The 22337-nt window shown below is 39.9% G+C and overlaps 1 protein-coding gene across 1 annotated transcript in view; it reads left to right on the forward strand.

Annotated features, from left to right (window-relative positions):
- The window catches only part of PARP4 (poly(ADP-ribose) polymerase family member 4), a gene marked incomplete at its 5' end in the record, with an annotated part of 56041 nt that overhangs the window by 23237 nt on the left and 10467 nt on the right, over window positions 1-22337 (forward strand). The window contains 11 exons of the mRNA XM_081953279.1: window positions 1512-1676; window positions 2437-2480; window positions 3796-3877; window positions 4577-4714; window positions 6450-6645; window positions 8697-8767; window positions 8936-9123; window positions 11381-11480; window positions 15735-15905; window positions 19015-19095; window positions 21506-21586. Of these exons, the coding sequence (XP_081809405.1) occupies window positions 1512-1676; window positions 2437-2480; window positions 3796-3877; window positions 4577-4714; window positions 6450-6645; window positions 8697-8767; window positions 8936-9123; window positions 11381-11480; window positions 15735-15905; window positions 19015-19095; window positions 21506-21586 (1317 nt within the window). The remainder of the gene's footprint in view (window positions 1-1511; window positions 1677-2436; window positions 2481-3795; window positions 3878-4576; window positions 4715-6449; window positions 6646-8696; window positions 8768-8935; window positions 9124-11380; window positions 11481-15734; window positions 15906-19014; window positions 19096-21505; window positions 21587-22337) is intronic.

The following is a 22337-nucleotide window of genomic DNA, read 5'->3' on the forward strand; positions in this document are numbered from 1 at the left end:
AGTTATCATGGGACAGCTGTATACATTTAGTTCCATTCAATAGACAGTTATTAAGATAGAAGAGTATCCAAGTTGAGTAAGATAAACTGGTTTTTTTGCTTATAGCAAAGAATCAGCAGAAAGCAACACTGGCTTTTGGAATGGACCGAAATTTTGTTTATTGCCAGATTAGGGAAATAATATCATGGGAACCTTCCTCAGGTTCTATACCGTTTCCTTAAATAAGTAACTATATACTATTGGGAGATCTACTTGTTCAACATGTCTTCCTAGAAGAATATGCCTACACGTTCAGAAGAAGCTCTGGGACATCCAAATTTATGAAGATGTATCTGGCATCATTACAGGCACTTTATTTTAAAATACAGTTTTCACAAAGCCCACAGGAAAAAGTCTTCATAGAAGCCATTCCCTTTGTGCTTTGTTCTCTGTGGTTCTTAAGTAGCTCCCAAGGCACTCCAATGTATCTGGTCACTGTCTGTTGTGCAGTTAATCTGCCTTTGTTATATGGTGTTCGTTTGTTTTCTGAGAATGTTATGATGATGCAAACATTGAGTAAGTGTATTATTCTCTGTTTAAGGACAACTGTTCAATGACACTGGATATATTCGAAGCAAATGTGGATTGGCATCAGAGTTATAGCATATATGCTCAATTATATGGACATTTTCATATATTTCATGTTTATAGCACTAGATCCAACATTATGTAAATGTAGTCTCAATCATCCAGACCAAAGGCATGTAAAGGTTACATCATGGCAACAGGACCAAAGTTTATTAAACGGAGATGTTTAAACTGAGATTAAACTGAGATGTTTCGTTACTCATCTAAGCAACTTCTTCAGTCAAAATGCAATTCATTCCAACGACTTTCTATGCCGAATGAAAAATTGTCATTTTGACTGAAGAACTTACTTGGATGAGTAATGAAACATCTCAGTTTAATAAACTTTGCTCCAGTTGCCATTATTCAGCCTTTTACATGCATAGATCCAACATTCAAATAATACAGCAGATTCATCAGAAAGAGTTGGAAGTCACTGCCCTGATTCTCTACATGAGCTTGAACTTCTGCATAGATCTAAAATAAGATGCAAGTCATTCCTGGTAATGTTTTTCTTTGCCATTAAATAGGTTTCAGGGTTAAAATTAAGAAAGCTGCCTTATATCAAATCAAAAGCTTTCTTCGTTGTGGGACAGTGACTGATTGGACCATGCGATGGACATGTGGGTGCTGGGGCACGGTCTTGAACTTTCGACTGGGTGAGGACAACCTGGAAGCTCTCAGATTCAGGTTTTCCCAGATGTGCCAAGATGGCTCTTCTAATAAACTGGAACTTTGAGGAATCTCTAGCCTCAGACTCTTATTTTATTGAGGGTGCTATTTGGAACCCTGACAATTATGCTTAAACTACATTTCATTAATAACATTTTATTGCCCGGTATTATTGCCTGCACTATTGTTTGCAAGATCATATTTTTGTAAGCAATTGAAACATTATTTCACAGGACATTTTTACGGTTTCGGTTGGAAACTTGCCGCCTTCAACAAAAGTGCTCATCAAGATCACCTACATCACGGAGCTCAGTTACGAAAATGGGAATCTTTGCTTTCACTTGCCAGCTGCTGTAGCTCCTTGGCAACAAGATAAAGCATTAAATGAAAACACACAGGTCGGTATGCTTTTACTAAGATATTGCTAATTAATTTTGCTAATGAGCTTCTGGTTTAATGAAATGCCTCATTTATTCTTCTTTTAAGACAGCTGAAGGAGACATGGTTGACTGCCGGAGTGGGTTGTTGCCGGGATTACTGCCGGTTTGGCGCGCAAAAAATTGCACATGCGCATTTGCACCTAAAAAGGTCTGCGCATGCGCAAAATACATTTCTGCAGTGAAAATTGTTCTGTGCATGCGCAGAACCCAAAATAAAAATGGTGCCGCCGTAGGAGAACTGGTTTGGGGGTATGACAGGACTGGGTTGCTGCCGGTTCCAGCAACCCAGACTGCCACGTTACTGCCAGTTTGGCCAAATTGGGCCAGACCAATAGGAACCCACCTCTGGTTGACTGCTATAAAGTGTCAAAACTATATGGCCAGAGCCCTACTGTGCTTAATGAAATGCTTTGCAGTTATAACCACAAGCAAATTATCTTTATAATAGTTTACTTTGTTATGGATTTAATATGCTTAACAGGAGGAATGTGACTTTGAAGAAGCCCTAAGTTAATGTAATTTATTGATCTATTTAATGTAAACTTTGAGGCTTCAGGGTTGCCATATGTATTGAATATCAGCTTTTCTGGTAACTCTCTCTTGTATTGGAAAATCCGAAGTAATCAATAAAAGAAGGAAAAAGTTTTACTAATATACCCTTGCCAAGATAAATGTTATCTTCCAGAGCATGATGTTCATATCTTTATCTTTTGACCAGGACTCAGTAAGGAAAATTTGCATTAGACAAACAGAAGCAAAAAGGTGAGTTGGTGAACTGCCACAGTGTTCTTATTTGCACGTTAAAACTTAGATAGAGGTAATCCTCAAGGTTACTAGGGACCCGGGAAGAATTATTTATGACCCATCCTCAAAGTTATCATTGCTGCGGCACCCCTGTAGTCAATGATCACATTTCAGGTGCTTGCCAATCTCTTCACACCTATGACTGTTTGTCAAGCATTCTATGATCATGTGATTGTAAGCTTCTCTGCTGGCTTCTCCAAAAAGTCAGTGGGGAAGCCAGCCGGAAAAGTTGCAAGCTGCTGCCTTCTGCAAAATGATTTCCCATCTCCTCCATGTACTTGGGAGAGAGAGGAGTTGTGGGGGCTGGAGAAAGGAAGATCTTCAGGATTCAAACTTTTCTCCAGCCCAATATTGGAGTTTCCCACCACCCCTTGGGCAGAAGGGAACTCCAGCAGTGAGCTGGAGAAAAGAAGCTCACATCCCGAAGATTCGAGCTTCTTTCTACCCTTTCTAACATTCAGAAACATCCTGAGATGTGGCACTCATCATATGATTGTTCTGAAGCAGGGGTGTCAAACTCAAGGCCCATAGGCTGGATCTGGCCTGTGGGGTGCTTAGATCTGGCCCGCAGGGCCGCCCTGGAAACAGTGAAGGAGTGGCACGCATTGCCTCTGCCAGCAAAAATGGCACAGAGTTGCAGGAGGCTGTCGCAGCTGAAAATGGAGCTTGGGAGCCTGTTTTCGCTGGCAGAGCACTCAGGCCACCACAAGTGTCCCTGACACAAGTGACGTTAAGCTCGCCATGCCCACCCCGGCTCCCTGAGGTCAAACACAACTCTGATGCAGCCCTCAATGAAATTGAGTTTGACACCCCTGTTCTGAAGTCTAGGTGAGTGGGTAACTACATGGTAGATAGACAAACTGTTTGACTAAATGATTGAATAATGAATTTTTTCCTAAGAGAAAAAATATAAAAAACCTGCCTTTCATTGCAACCCAAAATATATTTCTCTGAATAGGATATCTGCTTAATTATTTATCTGAGCATCTCAGCTATTTATTAGCATTCTGTATCTTTCTTAAAATCCCTTAACTTCCATTAACTTTCCTCGGTATAAGTGGTTTACCATTGTCAACTTTCATCTTTCTAGTCTAGTCAGCAGCCCATAGTTTCTCTCCAAAACATAAACAGTTACATGATGTGGCTGCTAATCTTTCATATCTGGGTCCTTTAATTGATTTTTTTTAGAAAAAAATCTTCCTACTTATCTAAGTTTGTGTTATGTCTTAGCTGCATCCTAAACTGTATGTGAATTCTCTTTATCTTCTGACAGGGAGTTCAGCTTAGAAATGTCCATTGACATGCCCTTCAAAATCAATAACATTAGTAGTTGGACACATCAGCTTAAAATAAAGGTAAGTACATTGCTTAATGCACATTAACATATAAATAGCTTGAAAAACCATGAAACCAGGCTCTGCGCAATTTCATCAAAATAAATCCTTGTCTGGCACTACTCCACTGGGTTTTGTATTAGGCAGCCTTCCCAGGACAATTCCTTTTGCTTCCAAGGTTAGACTGTGAATGTTGTTGCTAAATTATTATCACCTTATCACAAGAGAAAGATATCAACAGGCTTGTGGGGCACTCTAGGGCAGAAGCTTTCAAACTTTGTCAGACTGCAGAACCCATTATTAAATTTCCTAGAGTTAATAATCAAAAGGGTAGTTAGTAATCAGCTGCAGTGATTAAAAAATTGGCTGTTTTTCAAGCGACTCTTTTTCTTAGTTGCTCTTATTGTCTCATGGAACCTCATCACATTAACCAACTAGACACAGTTTGAAAAACATTGCTCTAGTGTTTGTAGAATTTTTTTAAAAAATAACTGAAAATCTAAAGGGAGATAATTCCTACTTCGTCAAGTATGTGGGTGATGAAGTATAAAGAGAATAGAGGAGAAGATTTCAGGATTGTAAAATCCTATTTTGTAAGATTTTGTGCTCACGCACTTTTATTAGGGCCCGTAGCTAGGCAGATATGTCTGAAAAGATCAGGTTGCAACAATTCAGGTTGTCTTACAGCATTTTTTTTTCTTACATATTCCCTTACTTTAGAAAACAGACTGCAAAGCAGTGGTTTCCACAACTGAAGGCAGTTTATTGGATGCTAGTGGCTTTTCGATGGAAATCTTGATTGGTGATGTATATTTGCCCAGAATGTGGGTAGAAAAACATCCAGATGAAGAGAGCGAGGTGATTTTTTAAAAATTATTTTAAAATATATCATGATATATAATTGGACCAAACTAGGCATTTTATTAAGTATGTCTTTGCATTTAAAACTTTGTATGTATCTGCAGGGTGTGTGTGTGTGTGAGAAGTCAAAGAGGAACAAAGAGGAACTTTCTTTGCTGCATGGAAAAAAAAATGACTTACAATCATTTTTCACATTTATGACTGTTGCAGCATCCCGATGGTTATGTGATTTATGTTTGGAGGTTTAACGATTGGTTCATATTTGGGATGGTTGCAATGTCACGGAATCCTGTGAGCCTCTTTTCCCACCTTCTGACAAGTAAAGTCGGTGGGAAACCATGTTACTAATTTAACGACTGCAGTGGTTCACTTAACAGAGGTGGCAAGAAAAGTCTTAAAACTGGACAAAACTCACTTAACAAATTTCTCACTTAGCAACATAAATTCTGGGCTCCATTGTGGTCGTCAGTTGAGGACTACCTCTACTGCTTGCTTTTTGCTCATTAGAAAAATCTAAGTCCAGCTTGGATACAGTGCCATCTGCAAGAAACTTTTAATTCCCTCCAAGAATTCCTGAGCAGCTGGTACTCAACAATAAGTGAGACAGGGTTAGTTAGTAGCATTAAGCCACCAGCCCTCCATTTACTGGCTAGTTCAATTGCATACAAGCAATCCTTGGGTATTTGACTATTTCTTAAATGACCATTTGGATTTACAATAGCTTCGGAAAGGATCTTTATGGCTTGCAAAGCATTTCCAACTATCATAAAATATGTCCTTTTATATGTGTTTGTGTTTCAGGCACTTGGCCATTGGCTCATATAGTCCCTGTCCTACTGTCCCCATCTATTTGTATTCATTTCTTTCATTTATAGTCATGTTTATATTTATACCTGCTATCTTGTACATGTTTGACAAACGAATAAATATGATAAATACAATACAATTTGCAACCAGTTGCAGCAACCCACGGTTAAACGATTGTGATTTGCAATACTTTCTGCTGGTTTCCAGCATTTTTTTTTTTTTTTTGCTGGTTTCCTAGCAAAAAACACACAGTCATTTGGGAGAGTGGATTCAGATTTACCACCTCGTGAGTCACTTAACAACCATGGTAAAAGCAGTCAAAAACTCAAGTCTAGTCACCCAGTGCCTCAGTTTACAACCACAGTGAGGCACAACCGGTCCCAATTGTGGTTGTAAGTCGAGGACTTCCTGAATTCAGAGAGATTTTCAGGATGCTGAATTTGTGACACTCCAGAGTTCTGACAAATCACTTGTCTGTCAGCAAACCACAACAAAGGCCAGATTTTGTGACCTGTGATGAGTCTTCTGCCTTGGCTGGCATCTGCTTGTCGTTTATGATGGATACTTTTCAGTGGTGAGTTCCAGATTCCGGTGCAACTGGTATGGTGCAACGGCGCCTGGCGTCCACCACATGAACACGAGCACACACGGGCAGCGCATGCATGTGTCCTTACCTCCTGTGACGCTCCAACTGCTTGGCGGAGCGTCATACAGGCACTGTACGCTCCGTGCACGGAAGCGGAAGCGCCTAAGAGCTCAAATACCAGTAAGGAGCGTGGATGGGCAGATAGGCCCTCCGGAGCACCATACCGGAACGGTACCCGGTGCTCCCGGCAGGCACCGGTACACTCGTACCGGGACGTACCGGTCGCAACCCACCACTGATGCTTTTGGTTGATATTTTTCCCCATTTCCTTCCTTTTAGGCCTGTATGCTTGTATTTCAACCAGAGTTTGAAGTTCCATTTGATCGTTTAAGCCTCCACGGTGAAGCTGTCATCTGCCTAGATTGCTCCAATTCCATGGCCGGTTCAGCAATCCAGCAAGCCAAGAAGATTGCATTACATGCTCTAAACTCATGTCATTTGACAAGAAAAATAAGTGTACTCAAATTTGGGACTAGTAAGGCTTCTTTATGGAATTAATTATGTCACCTTTTCTATTCTTTGCTTTGGTATAGGGAGTCTTCGTCTTACAAAAATTCATTTCGTGACCGTTCAAAGTTACCTCAGAAAAGTGACTTTTTTTCATGCTTATGACAATTGCAGTATCCCCATTGTCACATGATCAAAATTCAGACCGTTGGCGACTGGCATGATTGCAGTGTCCCGGGATCAAGTGATCACTTTTTGCAACCTTCTGACAAGCACAATCAATGGGGAAGCCAGATTCACTTAGCAGCCATGTTACTAACTTAATAACTGCAGTGATTCACTTAACCACTGGGGCAAGAAGAGCCACAAAAGTCACTTAATAACTGTCTTGCTTAGCAACAGAAATGTTGGGCTCAACTGTGGTCATAAGTTGAAGACTACCCATATATTCTTTAGAGCAGGGGTCCTCAAACTTTTTAAACAGGGGATCAATTCACATCAGACTGTTGGGGGCTGGACCAGCTGGGTGGGCTTGGGTAGGTGGTCATGAAACTGGGTGGGCATAACAAGGTGGTCATGTGACTGGGTGGGCGTGGCCAATTTAACAGTCCATTTTGCCTTTGTCCTTGCTGTACTTGCCCTTCCCCTACTCACCCACCGACCCTGGATCATATGGCTGTGAAAAACATCTCTGAAAGGTGTTTTTAAAGCATATTTAAAGACTTTTAAAGTACTACTGTAAAGTTTCCCAACAATGTCCTAACGAACACATAATAAGAGCCGACGTTTCTTATACAGAAACTGGTGATTTATTAACAGCTTCTTTAGGCAAGATTTATTCACAGACATTTCTTTCACTTTGTCGATCTACTTCTGAACTTTGCCCCTGTTCCTTTCCTCCCCTCACTCTGTGTCATAAATCACGTTGGCCAATAAATACACCCATCTCAAACCAGCTACTGTAATCTGAGATTCAGCTCCAACGATGGTATATGTGGAATGTCAACAAGGCGAGTTGACAACTACTTTACAAACCAGCAACAGCCTCTTCCCTACTCACCCACCGGCCCTGGATCACGTGACTGCACTGGCCAGATCACCCCTCAGTCAGCTAGCCCTCCTCAGCACCCTTCAGCCTTACCTTCAGCAGCAGCGGTGTGATCAGAAGTGCAGCCCATCTGGTGAAACAACTAATCAGAAGTGCAGCTGGAGTGGATGCTCGCTGCATGATAAGGCCGAAGGTGAGGGTGGGGCGCAGGGCTGAATCCCACCACACTGTGGGCCGGATACTTTGCATTGGTGGGCCGTATCCAGCCCACGGGCTGTAGTTTGAGGATCGGTGCTTTAGAACTCTGTCCAGTTTTCCATGCAGATTTTTTTTTGAAAAAAGTTTTTTATTTTTAAACAAACAAATACATATAGCATGTCGTTTGGTTACAAACATTTGTGCATCACCACTTTCAATTGTATATAAGATCACAGATTATCCATCAAGCATACATAGATACATTATTATCATTGTACAACATGTTGTTCAGTTACAATTGATATTCCTTCATTTTAAACAAATATTCTAGAAATTAGATTCACATATGTACCAATATTCCATTGCATTCTTATTTGTTTATTTAATAATAATATGTCTTTATGGAATCACCTATCTCATTCTATTGTTTTTGCAATATGAAAGAATTCTCCAACATTTTATATTTGTGCATCACTACTTTCAGTTGTATATAGAATCACAAATTGTCCATCGAATATACATAGGTGCATTGTTATCATTGTACATCATACGTTCAAGTACAATTGTTATTCCTTTATTTTAAACAAAATGTTCTAGATATTCAATTCATGTATATACCAATATTCCATTACATCATTATTCCATGCAGATTTTTTGAATCCTCATTTGATCATCCTACAGTTACCCAGGACTAAGCTCTATGTTATCAATGAAACTTACTTCTGAATTATGGGATTATGCTTTAAATTTTGCATCTGTTATTATAACTTAATGTCTAATAAAGATATATTATTTACATATTAATATATGTAACACTTTTTGCCCTTCTATAGATTTTGTAGAACTTTGTTCCAATCTTGATGATTCTCCTATGGATTCCATAGCTTTGAAAGAATTTATCACAGTAAGTGTATTATTAGATAAGGATGCCTCTGAATACCAATTGTCTAGTATCCCAAGGCTGGGATATAGTTCCATAAAATTACAATCCTAAAGTTTCAGTTATGGGATTTGACATTTGACGGATCTGGATGATGATGGTCTTAATTTAGCTTTTATTTTAAATTTTTAGTCAGCTACAGCTACAATGGGAGAATCAAACCTATGGAAGGTACTGCGTTATCTGAGTTTGCTTTACCCTACTAAAAGCAAGCGCAATATTATTCTTATATCTGATGGACACATTCAGTATGAAGACATGACCCTGGAGATGGTGAAGAAAAATACACTGCACACCCGAATATTCACATGTGGAGTGGGGTAAGTGCAAAGTTGGTGAAAACTGACATCCGAACAGAATTACAAAGCATATTAGACCTGGCAAATTATAGGGCAGTGTTCCTCTGTCTCAACAGTTTTAAGATGTGTGGAATTCAGCTGCCAGAATTCTCTAGCCAGTATCCCCTAACTAGTCTGTGAATTGAAATCTATGCATTTAAAAGTTGCTGAAGTTGAGAAACATTGCTATAGGGCCCTCAGTGAAACTCTATTTCACTGAGGGCCACATCAAGGTTGTGTTTGATCTCTGGGGGCCAGGTGGGCATGGCCAGCTCAACGTCACTCATGTCGGGAGCACTTGAGGTAAGCGGAGTGCTCTGCCAGCGAAAGCAAGCTCCTGAGCTCTGTGTTTGTCTGAGACGGCCTCCTGCAACCCTCTGCCAGTGAAAATGGAGCTCGACAGAGCAGCCCTCCCGAGCTCCATTTTCGCTGGCAGAAGCACCATGGACCGGTTCTTTGTTGTTTCTACGGTGGCCCTGTGGGCCAGATCTAAGCACGCTACGGGACATATCCAGGCCCCGGGCCTTGATTTTGACACCCCTGCTATAGGGCAACAATAGAGATTTTACAGATAGGCACATAGGTGAAGTTATATTAGCCCTGTCAGGTAGTCTAGACCAGGGGTGTCCAAACTTGGGAACTTTAAGACTTGTGGACTTCAACTCCCAGAATTCCCCGGCTGGGGAATTCTGGGAGTTGAAGTCCACAAGTCTTAAAAGTTCCCAAGTTTGGACACCCCTGGTCTAGACAAAAAGCACAACCAGGAATACAATCTTTATTGTAAGGTTACATTAACAGTATCTTGCAAGACTGAAAGTATTTCTCTCCCCCCTCTCCTTTTACTCTCCAGAAAACTAGGAAGGGTCGCTTCTGAAATGCTTCCCACGTCATCTTTCCTTCTGTAGGCTGACAACTTTTTCACTTGCCAGTTGTCCAGTCTGTGGCTCACTTTCCTGCCTACAAGATCAGTCTCACTATCATTAATCCTTGCCGTTTTTTCTGACCCTTTTGTACCCACTCTTTGGATGCTCAATTTATGGTAGTACAATTTATAGTAAATTTGATGTGTGCCCTTATGTAACCGCAAAGGAGTCCCTGCGTATTTTACTCCGCTAGGTGCGATCAACTTTACTCCGCTAGGTGTGATGATTAGGGGACTGGAGACTAAAACATATGAAGAACGGTTGCAGGAACTGGGTATGTTTAGTTTAAGAGAAAGAAGGACTAGGGGAGAGATGATAGCATTGTTCCAATATCTCAGGGGTTGCCACAAAGAAGAGGGAGTCGACAACTATTCTCCAAGACACCTGAGGGTAGAACAAGAAGCAATGGGTGGAAACTAATCAAGGAGAGAAGCAACTTAGAACTGAGGAGAAATTTCCTGACAGTTAGAACAATTAAACAGTGGAACAGCTTGCCTCCAGAAGTTGTGAATGCCCCAACACTGGAAGTATTTAAGAAGATGTTGGATAGCCATCTGTCTGAAACGGTATAGGGTTTCCTGCCTAGGCAGGGAGTTGGACTGGAAGACCTCCAAGGTCCCTTCCAACTCTGCTATTGTATTGTATAACTTTAGGGGGCGGGGCTCATTTCCGTTTCAAGGCCATTGAGCCAGCATTGTCCGAAGACATTTCCGCAATCATGTGGCCAGTGTGACATCATGCTGCTGGGCGGAGTGTGAGGCAATACACAAAGCGCTGTAACTATGCCCAGTATATATTGCATATAGCTGTGATGGCGAAGCTATGGCGTGTGTGCCACAGGTGGCACGTGAAGCCATTTCTGAGGCACGTGAGGCATTGCCTTGTCAGCTCCAGCGTGCACTGGCCAGTTGATTTTTGGGCTTGATTTTTGGCAGTTTTTTGCTCTCCGGAGGCCTCCCTGTCCGTTCAGGAATGCACTTCCAGTTTGCACATTGGGCTGTTTTTTGCCCTCCGGAGGCTTCAGGAAAATGGGCCATTTCCAGCCTCTGGAGGGTCTCGGGGAGGCCGTTTTCACTCTCCCCGGGCTCCAAGAAAGGGGGTGTTGTCAAGCATGCATGCACAGGGGTAAGGCGTGGGGGGCATTAAATTATGGGAGTGGGCACGCAAGTGTGTGTGATAGCACATGCGTGTGTGCCTTTGGCACCCGAGGCAAAAAAGTTTGCCATCACTGGCATATAACATTCATGTTTTCCTGCACAGATTTGATTCTCTATTCCAGACTTTTATATATTGTAAATCTTTACAAATCATCTTAGTCCTACAGCAAATCGTCACGTGCTGAGAACTTTATCCCACTATGGAGCTGGTGCTTTTGAATATTTCGATGTGAAATCAAAATATAACTGGGAGAAAAAGGCAAGTATAATTTAGTATTTTTTTATAAGCAGCAATCAGCTGGGGAATGGGCTACATTACTTAATATACTTATTAGTTACTTTTCAGGACACTTCCATAGTACAATGTTCCCTTTCCCTACAGAACAATTTGAAGGCAACCTGCTATCATTTTAATGTCAGTCCTTCAAAGTCAGAGAACAGACAGGGACATCATAAGCCAAATCTTGCTCTTCTTCCTGCCAATCAGCAGTGTCCCATCTAGAACAGTACAACTCTGGAATGCAACAATATATCAACCCTCTTCATGCAATAAAAAAAAGAATGAAATTAATTGCAATCCAAATTTTACATTTCTACATTGTTAAGTGTATTTGTATCATTGTTTGAAAATAATATTAGCATTTCTTATTTTAAAAAAAACCAATTGCAAAGCACCAAGATGTTATTACTCTATTGCAGTTCAGCCTAGACTTTTTCACACAGTTGTTGTGGGTATAAAATGACAGGAGAACCCCATATGTACTATCTAAAGCTACCAGAAAAAAAGAGTACAAATAAATAAACATCTCTTGATGGGAAAACAAGGGCATTGTTTTTTGTTACCACGGTTTTTCCCAATATAGGTAGTCCTTACTTAATGATCAGAGCCTGGACTCACTAAGCAACAAGGTCATTAAGTTAGACATCAGTGAGCATGACTTGTGATTTTACTGGTCTTTTCCATTGAATCTGTTTGTCAGAAGCCAATTGTGAAGTGTACAAATGGCATCCCAAAGGTGCTTTTTCAGGAGGCAACTGGACTTCAGTGCCTGTCTTCTACAATGAAGGGACACAGGGGAAGGAGTGGCCAACGTCGCGACAACACAATACGCCGTTGATTCTTTTATTGTTACATGGTCCCAACGGACCTAAGCCGTCCCGAAGAGACAGTGATGGGGAGACAAATCCTTGCTGGTCTCAGGGACATCGCAAAGTCCCTGATTGACCCAAGGGAAGTGCTCCAAGTTGGTGATAAATAGACAGCCCCGTGCTGACAAAGTCGGAGGCGGCCATGGAAAGAAGGCAGCTGAAAGTGAGTCCATCTGGTGAGGCTTTTTTTTTTAAATGATTGCCCAAAGGAATTTTTAAAAAAAAGATAAATTAGTCCTTTAAACAATGAATAAAGCGGCTGAATTTATCTTTACTGGACTGCCTTGGAAAGTTTTTCTTTCTTTTTCTTTCTGTTAACGATGTTTTGTGGATTGAAGTGATTGTAACGTTCTTTGTTTCTCCTCGTAAGCAAACGGACTCTCTTTTCTCCTATTTTCTGCTGCCTTATTTATTGGCTGGAACTAAAATCCATTTTATTATAATAATTTCTCTTGCTACTTCTCATCAACTTTTATTAAAGACTTTTAAAGATTATTGTTCTCCATAAGCTTGAGATAAACAGAAGAATTGAATCTGCCATTAAGAAGTTAGAACCTAGTTTTTTTTCTCTCTTTGAAGCATTGTTTCCAATTCCACTGACGCTGTAAGGAAGAGCTTTGCAGTTCTGGAGTTTTGGAGCTTATCTTGTGCAATTCGATAAGAAGCCTACCCAAGGGCAGAGTTGCCTTTTTAAAAACACTCTTGGCAAGGGAAGGGATTTTTTTTCTCTCCCTTGTTTTTTTTAAATTTGGAAACATGTATGAGGGAAAACTGAGTCTTCAAGATTTGTTGACTGAAATTCAAAAGTTATCTGAGAGTTTTGATAAGAAATTTGACAAACTACTATCTCCTACAATAAAGAATGATGGAGTTGGAGTCCCAGAAAATAAAGAAATGAATGAAGATGAAAAAGACAAGGATGAGGAAGCCCTAAGTTTCCAAGATGTTTTGGATGGACCTCAAAATATATTGGAAGGATTCGAGAGATTTGATGAGAAGCTGGAGAAATTATTGTTATGTGCAGCAAAAGATGAAGGGGTTGGAGTCCCAAAAACTAAAGAAGAGAATGAAGATATAAAAGATATAGAAGATAAAGGCAAGACAACAGATGAACCTACTAATGAAGCACCCATGAGTGAAAGTGGAAAGATAAAGAAAAGTGAATTTGATTATCTGGAGCTCTACCTCTCTTGTCAAGATATGGATTTGATGATGGAATTAAGAAGAGAAACAGCTTTAGAAAGAAGTCTGATAATCAAAGACATGTTAATTTTAATACCAACTGAAGGGCAAAGAGACTATATGAGAGATCTTCTGAGCAAAAAAGTACGGAGAGAAGTCTTTAAGAACTCTATAAAGAAGTTAATAAGAGAATTGACACAACAGCTGGCTAAAGAGATAAGGTTGTTTTGTTACTGGAAAGACACAAGTTGACAATGAATGCTGATAATTAAAAACTTAGTTAATATTTGGTGATTAATAAGAAGGATCTTGTAGATGCTATATAATGTTTTTGTTTTTAAAATGTTTATTCATTAATAGATAGTCCATTATGACAATAATAGTGAAATAATAACTTTAATTAGTGAAAACAATTTGGATATAAACTGTAAATTGGGACCTGGGAAAAAGATTTATTCATTTTTATTAATACTTTTTTGTTTGGATTTTGTTATAAAGATATAATCTCCCCTGGGTACTTATAAATTCTACTAATAAATCTTTGTCTAGATTTATTATAAAAATGTTAGATAATTACAATAATAATAACGAAATGTTAATGGATAATGTTTAATTATTTTATATGTGTTGGTATTGCTGAAAGCAATTGGATATAAGCATGTGGTTTATAGAAATAGCTAATGAATGCCAGTATATGGTTGTGTCTTTAAATCTAAATGATTCTAGATAAAAGCACGTTTAAACAATTATAGTTAAATGAGAATGATGGTACATTGATGGTAAAATACATAAAGATTGTTTATTTAAAATGTACAATCCAATATGAATGAAGTATAAAGAATGATTGTGGTAGTAACGCACGAAATTTATTTGTAACCAATCGACATGCTTTCTGGAAGATGTAATGAAGAATGTTTGTGTGTGTGTGTGTGTGTTTTGTTTAATTAAAACAATAAAAAAAATTTCAAAAAAAAACAATGAAGGGGACACAGGATGGAAAACATCCTGCAGCCGAGAAGGCTCCACACCCATTTGCACTGCTCAGGTGACTCTGAGGACACAAATGAACCTCCAAGTGGCTTCAACAACTCTCTAAAAGAATGCAAATGGCAAGAGATCTTCAAGGAATATAAATCTTTCCATTCCCCACCATCCAGTCAGAGCTGAAGAACTTCTTGGATGAGAAGCGAAATGTCTTCAAAGAAAAACCAGTAAGTCCTGATGTCTCTTGAAAAAGCACCTTTGGGACAACCATGACCCGGATGACTGAGAATCTCCATGGACTTATACAAATGGCAAACACCAGCTAGCAGTCAGAAGGCATGATGAAAACTCCTTAATTTCATAACACATAGACAGACTTAACTGTAGTTCAACTGGGAAACTGAGAGACGAAGCTAAATCAAAAAAATGCTACAGAATTCCTGGAAGTTTGGCACTCGGACAAATCAGCCATCAACAGGTACATGGAAATAAACAACATTTACGCAACATTCAAAAGATACAATAAAAAAACCTAAAAACAAAAAAAACAAAATCACAGCTCCTCACCAACCATCAATACTCAGATAACTAGAAATTTCACCAGGCAATCAAACAGAAAACAATAATCAAGGAACTACCAAGGAGACAATCAAACAGACAAATATTACCCCAATTAAGAAGAAAACCACATGCTTATTTATACCCTATGACTATCATTAACTGCTGTACCTTATGATTCTTGACGAATGTATATTGTCTATGTACACTGAGAGCTTATGCACCGAAGACAAATTCCTTGTCTGTTCAATTGCACTTGGCCAATAAAGAATTCTATTCTATCCCCATAAACACTGAGATGGCAAGCTATTCTTATATTAACAAGAAGCAAACCCCACTCCCTTCTAGCACTGAAATGTTACATAACCAGGTAACAAAACATCGGCAACCAATCAAAAGAGCACCAAAGGGCTCTCTGGAAAAAAATAATTTTAGCCCTTTCCATTTTTTACAATTCATGTTATCATGTTCAAGACTCTAGACTAATTAATTAAAAAAATATGGATGTGGTTAAATCACTTGATGAAATTCCCCATAAGACAGCATTTCTTCATATTTGGTCTAGTTTGTTGTACTACTCTATGTAAAATGATTTAACCAATGGAACAAATCCTAATTTTCTGTTTCCATCTCCATGCAGGTGAAAAGCCAGACAACTAGAATATTTTCTCCACAATGCAGTTCTATTTCCATCGAATGGCAGACTCATCATGCAGATAATTATAATCTTAGTTTTACCCCTTCTCAGATAAGTGCTCTATTTAATCACGAGCGTCTTCTGGTCTATGGATTTATCTTCAATTGCACAGAGGTAAAAAGCTGTCCAAAGAAGCTTCTCTCTTCTTTCCATTTTGAAAATTTATATATTGCCAGTATATGAATGAAAAATGCATTTAATTTAAATAATAACTTAATTTAATCTAAATTAAATAATACATATAATTTAAAACATGGATTTTCAAAAAAAAAAGAACCAATTAGAAAGCCAATAAAGAATTTTCTATGGTTCAGAAAAGCAATAGAATCAGGAATAGGAAAACAGAAAAATTACAAAAGCTATGAATATCATACTTTCCAGACCTCCACTGAGTTGGAGAGGGCTATAAAGATAATCTAATCCAATCTTCTATGATATGGAAGAAAACCAAATTTATATCATCCTCAAGAGGTAATTGTCCAGAGACTATTTCATTATTACACACATTTACCATCAGGAAGTTTTATCTTATATTTAAGAGGATCTATGCATGAAAATTATACTTATTATGATCCTAGTTTCTGTAACAACAGGAAATTGTTTATGATCAACTCCTGTATGGTATCCTTTTATACGGTACGTCCAAACATTGATGATATGACTCCCCTCAATTTTCTTTTCTGTAGACTAAAAATCCTAACTTCTGTTGTGGCCCGCCAGCAGCTAGCAGAGCTGGCAACAGAGTCGGAGAGTGAGGAGGTTGGGGAGGAGCATATGCCAGTCCTGGAGGCTGGGGAAGACTTGGACGAGGGCTCTGCGTCAGAGGCGCCTAAGGAGCTCAACAGCAGTGAGGCAGAGGAACAGCTAGACTCTGTTCCCAGTGTGCGCATGCGCAGAACTGCCAGAAGAAAAAAAGAACTCAGAAATCTGGGTAGACTTGGGAGTAAATTCACAGGTAGAAGATGATTGGCCCCTCCCATAGGAAATAAAAGAGGGGTGAAAGGGGAGTGGGCTTTTGCAGGAAACAATTCGATCAGTCAGTTGTTAGATTCGCTTCAGGAGTGTGAAGATCTGTCGGTGAATCTCAGAGACTCTGTGCCCAGTCTTCCCTTGCACAGCGTCTCATTTGGAAAATATTTACATGGCGGCTTTCCAAAATAGATAAGGTCTGTAGCAGTGGTGAGTTTTTAGAACCTCTTCTGTAGGTGTAGCCTGCTTTGTGGGAGTGGCTTGCCAGCCATGTGACCGAGGGAGTGGCTTGCCAGTCATGTGACTAGGTGGGCGTGGCCAACTTGTAAAATGTGGTGAAACTCACTTAACAACGCTCTGGCTTAGCAACCAAAATGTTGGCTCAGAAACTCTGGCATTTGAAGCACACACGTCTTAAAGCTGTCAAGTTACAAGACCCTTGCACCCCTAACCCTTTAGAAAAAAAAACCCCAGGGGTGTCCAAACTTGACAGCTTTAAGACTTTAAGGTTTAGACAGGACTCCTAGGGCGATTGGTGAGCTAGCCAATTAGTGAGCGGCGGGCGGGGCAAGCGTGGTTCCGATGGGTGGGGGGGAGGGAGCTGGAACCGGTTCTAAATGGCACTGTAGATTTGTGGAACCTCTTCTATAGAAGAGGTTAGAACTGGCAGGAACCCACCCCAGGTCTGTAGTCATAAATATTTCTTTGAAAGACTATTTGCCAGGCCTTGCTGAATATGAATGAGAAGAATTCACATTTGTTTAATAAAAGGGGTTTTGTTGGGACCAGGACTCTGCCTCGTGCTTTTTGGGGAAGGCTAGGTCAGAACAACTTCCTTCAGCCTATCGTCATAGAACATAGCCTCACATTTGTTTAGTATATTTGTAGCCTTCCTCTGAAGTTGTCCTAACCCAGGGGTGTCCAAACTTGGGAACTTTAAGACTTGTGGACTTCAACTCCCAGAATTCCCCAGCCAGCATGGTTGGCTGGGGAATTCTGGGAGTTGAAGTCCACAAGTCTTAAAGTTCCCAAGTTTGGACACCCCTGTTCTAACCCATCAATATCTTTCTCAGAATATACCTGGAAATGTACATAGTACCCCGACTGTCGTCTCAACTGTGCAAAACAAAGGAGAATAAATAATTCACACATCTTAAAATGTTGTGAACAAATTAGATTGCTTGTATAGTAAATCTTTTTAATATTGTAAGCCACCCAGTTACCCTATGGTAGGATGGGCGGCTAATGAATTGTACAAATAGGAAATAAATAAAACCATATAATTGCAAATAACAGCGGTTATAACATGGCTGAACATTATCACATTCTGTTTATGTCCATGAGCTGTATTAAGCAAAACAGTAGATCGAGCATAGAATAAAAGTTGGAATTCCTGAAGCAATGGAAAACTGTAGAAAATGTTGTATTTTCGAGTAGAATCCTCAACCTGAAAATACTCTTCCACTTGCTACCATAACATTTTAATTCATGGTGATGTCAGCCATTGATTTGAGCTTCATAATGTATCAGGTTTAAGGCAGGGGTGAACTTCAGCAGGTAGTGGAAATTTTGAGTCGTTTGGAGAACCAGCAAATACCACTTCTGGCTGGTCCCAGAATGAGGTGGGAATGGAGATTTTGCAGTATCCTTTCCCTGCCACGCCCACCAAGCCATGCTCACAGAACCAGTAGTAAAAAAAAATTGAATTTCACCACTGGTTTAAGATAGCACTGAATTTACACATTTCAGCTGCTTTCATTCTTTCTGCTCTGATCTACCCTACAGCAGTATATGACTTAAAACAGCAGTATATGTTAGTTAGAGTGTTTGTTTAAAAATAACGTTAGATCAAGCTCTAGTTAATGCAAAGCCTGCTTTGAAATTCCATAATAACCATCGTTTTATATTTTACCTTGCCCAAGAGTCTCAAACCTTGGTAAATGAAACAGCCATTATTATTGTCCTAGAGTTAAAACTTTTTTAAAAAAATGTGTGGTGTATTCTCATAATTAAGTCACAACAAATGTTCCATTCTACCAGCAGATGTGTATTAGCATCACACTCTCTGTAAACAGGAAGAGATATCTAAAAATAACTTTAATAAATGTTGCATGGAGCTTATATTGTAAATAGAAGCAGTTGCTTTTCCGTAAAGTAATAGCTAAACATGCTGTTATCATGTTTTGTATGCCACCATTCTTAATTTAAAAAATAATAAATTCAAATGAATATTCTGCTTTTTTCCCTCTTTCAGGCCATTTTAAAGGCACGAGTAGATGATCAGGAATTGTATACACTGGTGTCTACATCTGAACTGCAGAAGACCACAGGAACTGTGAGTTAGGCATTGATTGCTCAAACCATAGACTTGCCTCAAGCTCTTGATTTATTATTTTAAAATGGAGCACTTGGGTCCCTTCTGTTGATGAATATTTTTCTAGTTACAATGCGGTCATAAAAGACATCCAAAAGGGTAAGGTCCACTGGACCTAGGCAGCACACATGAGAATAACAGAATAACAGAATTGGAAGAGAACTTGGAGATCTTCTAGTCCAATCCCTTGCTCAGGCAGGAAACCCTATACCAGTGATGGCAAGCCTTTTCGGCACCAAGTGTCCAAATTGGAATGTGTGTGCATGCGCAAGCCAGAGCACTGGAAACTCAAAAACCAGCTGGCTGGCTCACGCATGTCTGTTTTTTGGCTGGTTTTGGCTGTTTGGGGGGCGTTTTCAGGCTAATTTTCAGGCCGTATTTTTGGGCCAGAAAAATGAAAAACGGCCTGGAAATGGCCCAGAAAACAGCCCCAAAACAGTCCAGAAAATGGCCCGTTTTTTGCCTGCATTTGGCCGTTTTTCGGGTCAGCGGATATATGCGCCAGAAGAGCATCTGGCAATTGTGCATGTGCCCATAGAGAGGATGCGGCATGCCACCTCTGGCACGCGTGCCATAGGTTTGCAATCACAGCCCTATATCAACTCAGACAAATGGTTGACAAATTTCTTCTTAAAAACCTCCAGTGTTGGAGCACCCACAAATTCTGGAGGCAAGTCGTTCCATGGATTAATTGTTCTAACTGTTAGGAGGAAAGCAGAAGTGGAATGAACCTAAAGCAGAAGACCCATAGGAACAGGTTGGGTTAAGAGGAATACATCAGTTGAAGCTGTCTGCTATACACAGATTTAATCGTCTGGAAATATAAATAAAGAAGTTTTCTGAGATCAGATATGGCTCCAGCACTTACTTGAAGTGGTTTTTACTCCAACAGCTAGATTGTTTGCATCCAGTAGAATTACTTGGAAGTGGGGACTTTTTCCTCAGTAATCCTTTTATTCTGAAAGGAACTCTCGTTCCAAGCTAAATCAAATCTTTATTATGGTGATTGACCAACATAGAAAAGGTAAAATAAATTTTAAAAGCTAAAAATATGTAAAATAGACAGTGATAAAATATTTTTAGAAACATTTTAAAAACTATATAAAGAGATTAAAATATTAAGTACCATATTTTTGGACTATAAGACGCACCAGAGTATAAGACGTACCAAGATTTTGAAGAGGTAACTTTTAAAAAAAGTTTTTGCACTCTGCAGGACTCCCAAATCCTCTGCACGCCTCATTTTTTGTGAAAAATAAGACAGAGAGTTTGAGAAGCCTGCAAAGTGCTCCTAGGGATGGGGGGGGGGGCAAAAAACGGCCCATTTTTCACAAAAAACATGGCATGCATAGGCTTTGGGAGGCTTGTTGAGTGCTCCTGGGGGCTGGGGAGGGGGGGAAATGAGCAAAAAAATGGCCCATTTTTTGCTCATTTTTTCCCTCCCCAGTCCCCAGGAGCACTTTGCAGGCCTCCACTTTTGTGAAGGGGGCGGGGTTTGGGGAGGCCAAAAATGCTGTATTCAGTGTATAAGACGCACCCAGATTTTCACCCTCTTTTTTTGGGGGGGGGGGGGAAGGTGATTCTTATACTGCGAAAAATATGGTAAATATATTTTAAAAACCATAATAATTTATAAAAGTATTGAGCCTGACTGTTACGATCCCAGGTTCTTCCAGGAGCCGTATCTTGAGGGGGTGAGTCTACATTCTAATATTGCAAGTATACCGAAGAGCTCTTCAGCAGATTTGGGAAGTTTGGCAAATAAGAAAGATTACCTTGATGGAGTTATGCTGGAGCTGTTGCCTAGGCAACAGCATCTGCATATCTGCATCAAGATCATCTTCCTTACTCTCTACAGGAAGGAAGGTACACTACATCTATGTTCTTCTGAGAGTGCATGGGTCCTTCAGCCAAGGACAATTTAGCACATGGACTGAGGATGAAATGAAGGCCATACTATTGAGACATGACATTTACCATGGTTACATGCAATTGGACAATCAGTTATATGGGATCTATGAAGACCATGATGTCTATTTTTGTCCTGCTGCAGCCTTTGACTCTGAACTGGGAGCTTTGGAAGCTGTATATGGCCATGAAAGGAGAAAAGCAGTGACAGAACCAATTGCGTCACTGATGTTGCCAGTCCAGAGGTCCAGACGATGCTTTGATACAGGGGCAAAAAGATGCTTTAAAACATTTGTCAGCACAAGTGCAGCCTCGTCTCTGATGACATAGGGAGAATAATTCTTTTCCAATACACTATTTACACTTGGAGACAAACTGCTCAATATACATTAGACAAGGCCAAACTATTTAATTATTGCTTTAATATTACTGATCGCGATGTCTTCTTTTGTACCTGGTGCAGATACTCCACAAACTTGCAGCAAGAGCCTTTATTAGAGAATATGAACAAGGAATGTTCGATAAAAACGAAACAGAACATGAGGTGCGCTCCCAAGAAAATAAAAACTGTGTAACACTGTATTTATTATCCATTTTAATTATGACTGCCCCCTATAAAATTGCTATGATTCTCTTATGGAATTAAATTAAGTGTTCTCCTATAAACCTGGGGATTTTCGTGTTTTTATTTTTATTTATGGTTTTTTTTTTTGCATCACCACATACTTTTAATTGTTGTTATATTTGTGAGCCATCCAGAGGTTGGGGGTTTTTTTTGGATGGTGACTGTCTAAATTTGCTAAATAAATAAATAGAATAAGTTTGGAACAAGATACATAGTGCTGAGGCCTCTTCCCAGCGGTGGGATTCACTTACCTTCTCTACCGTTTTGTGAGCACGTGCATTCACAGTGCTTGCGTATTACATTGGGGCAGGTGGGTGGAGCCTCCTGCAGCCACCGCCAGCAGTTCGTCTGAACCGGCTGAATACTACCTCTGCTTCTTCCCCACACAATGGCTGTGATCATCTGACAGTGGCTCTGTACTGCTATGTCCCTAACACGTTATGAGATTTATGGATGTATTTGCTAGTTAAGCTGATTAATGTCTGGTTGAGAAAATACTGGGAAGACATTTGCAGAGTTTTCCGTAGGATTGTACAGTGGCAGGAATTCCTACCTCATTCCACTTCAGAGGACCTCCTCTTCCTGACTCCAGAGGGGCATTCTTGTGCCTTGCCAGTCACCCTTGTCTTTCCCAGTCATTCTGAGGGGGCAGATCTTCTATATAGTGGAC

Source organism: Natrix helvetica (genome assembly GCF_964273705.1).
Source record: "Natrix helvetica genome assembly, chromosome: 4".
Lineage (NCBI taxonomy): Eukaryota > Metazoa > Chordata > Lepidosauria > Squamata > Natricidae > Natrix > Natrix helvetica.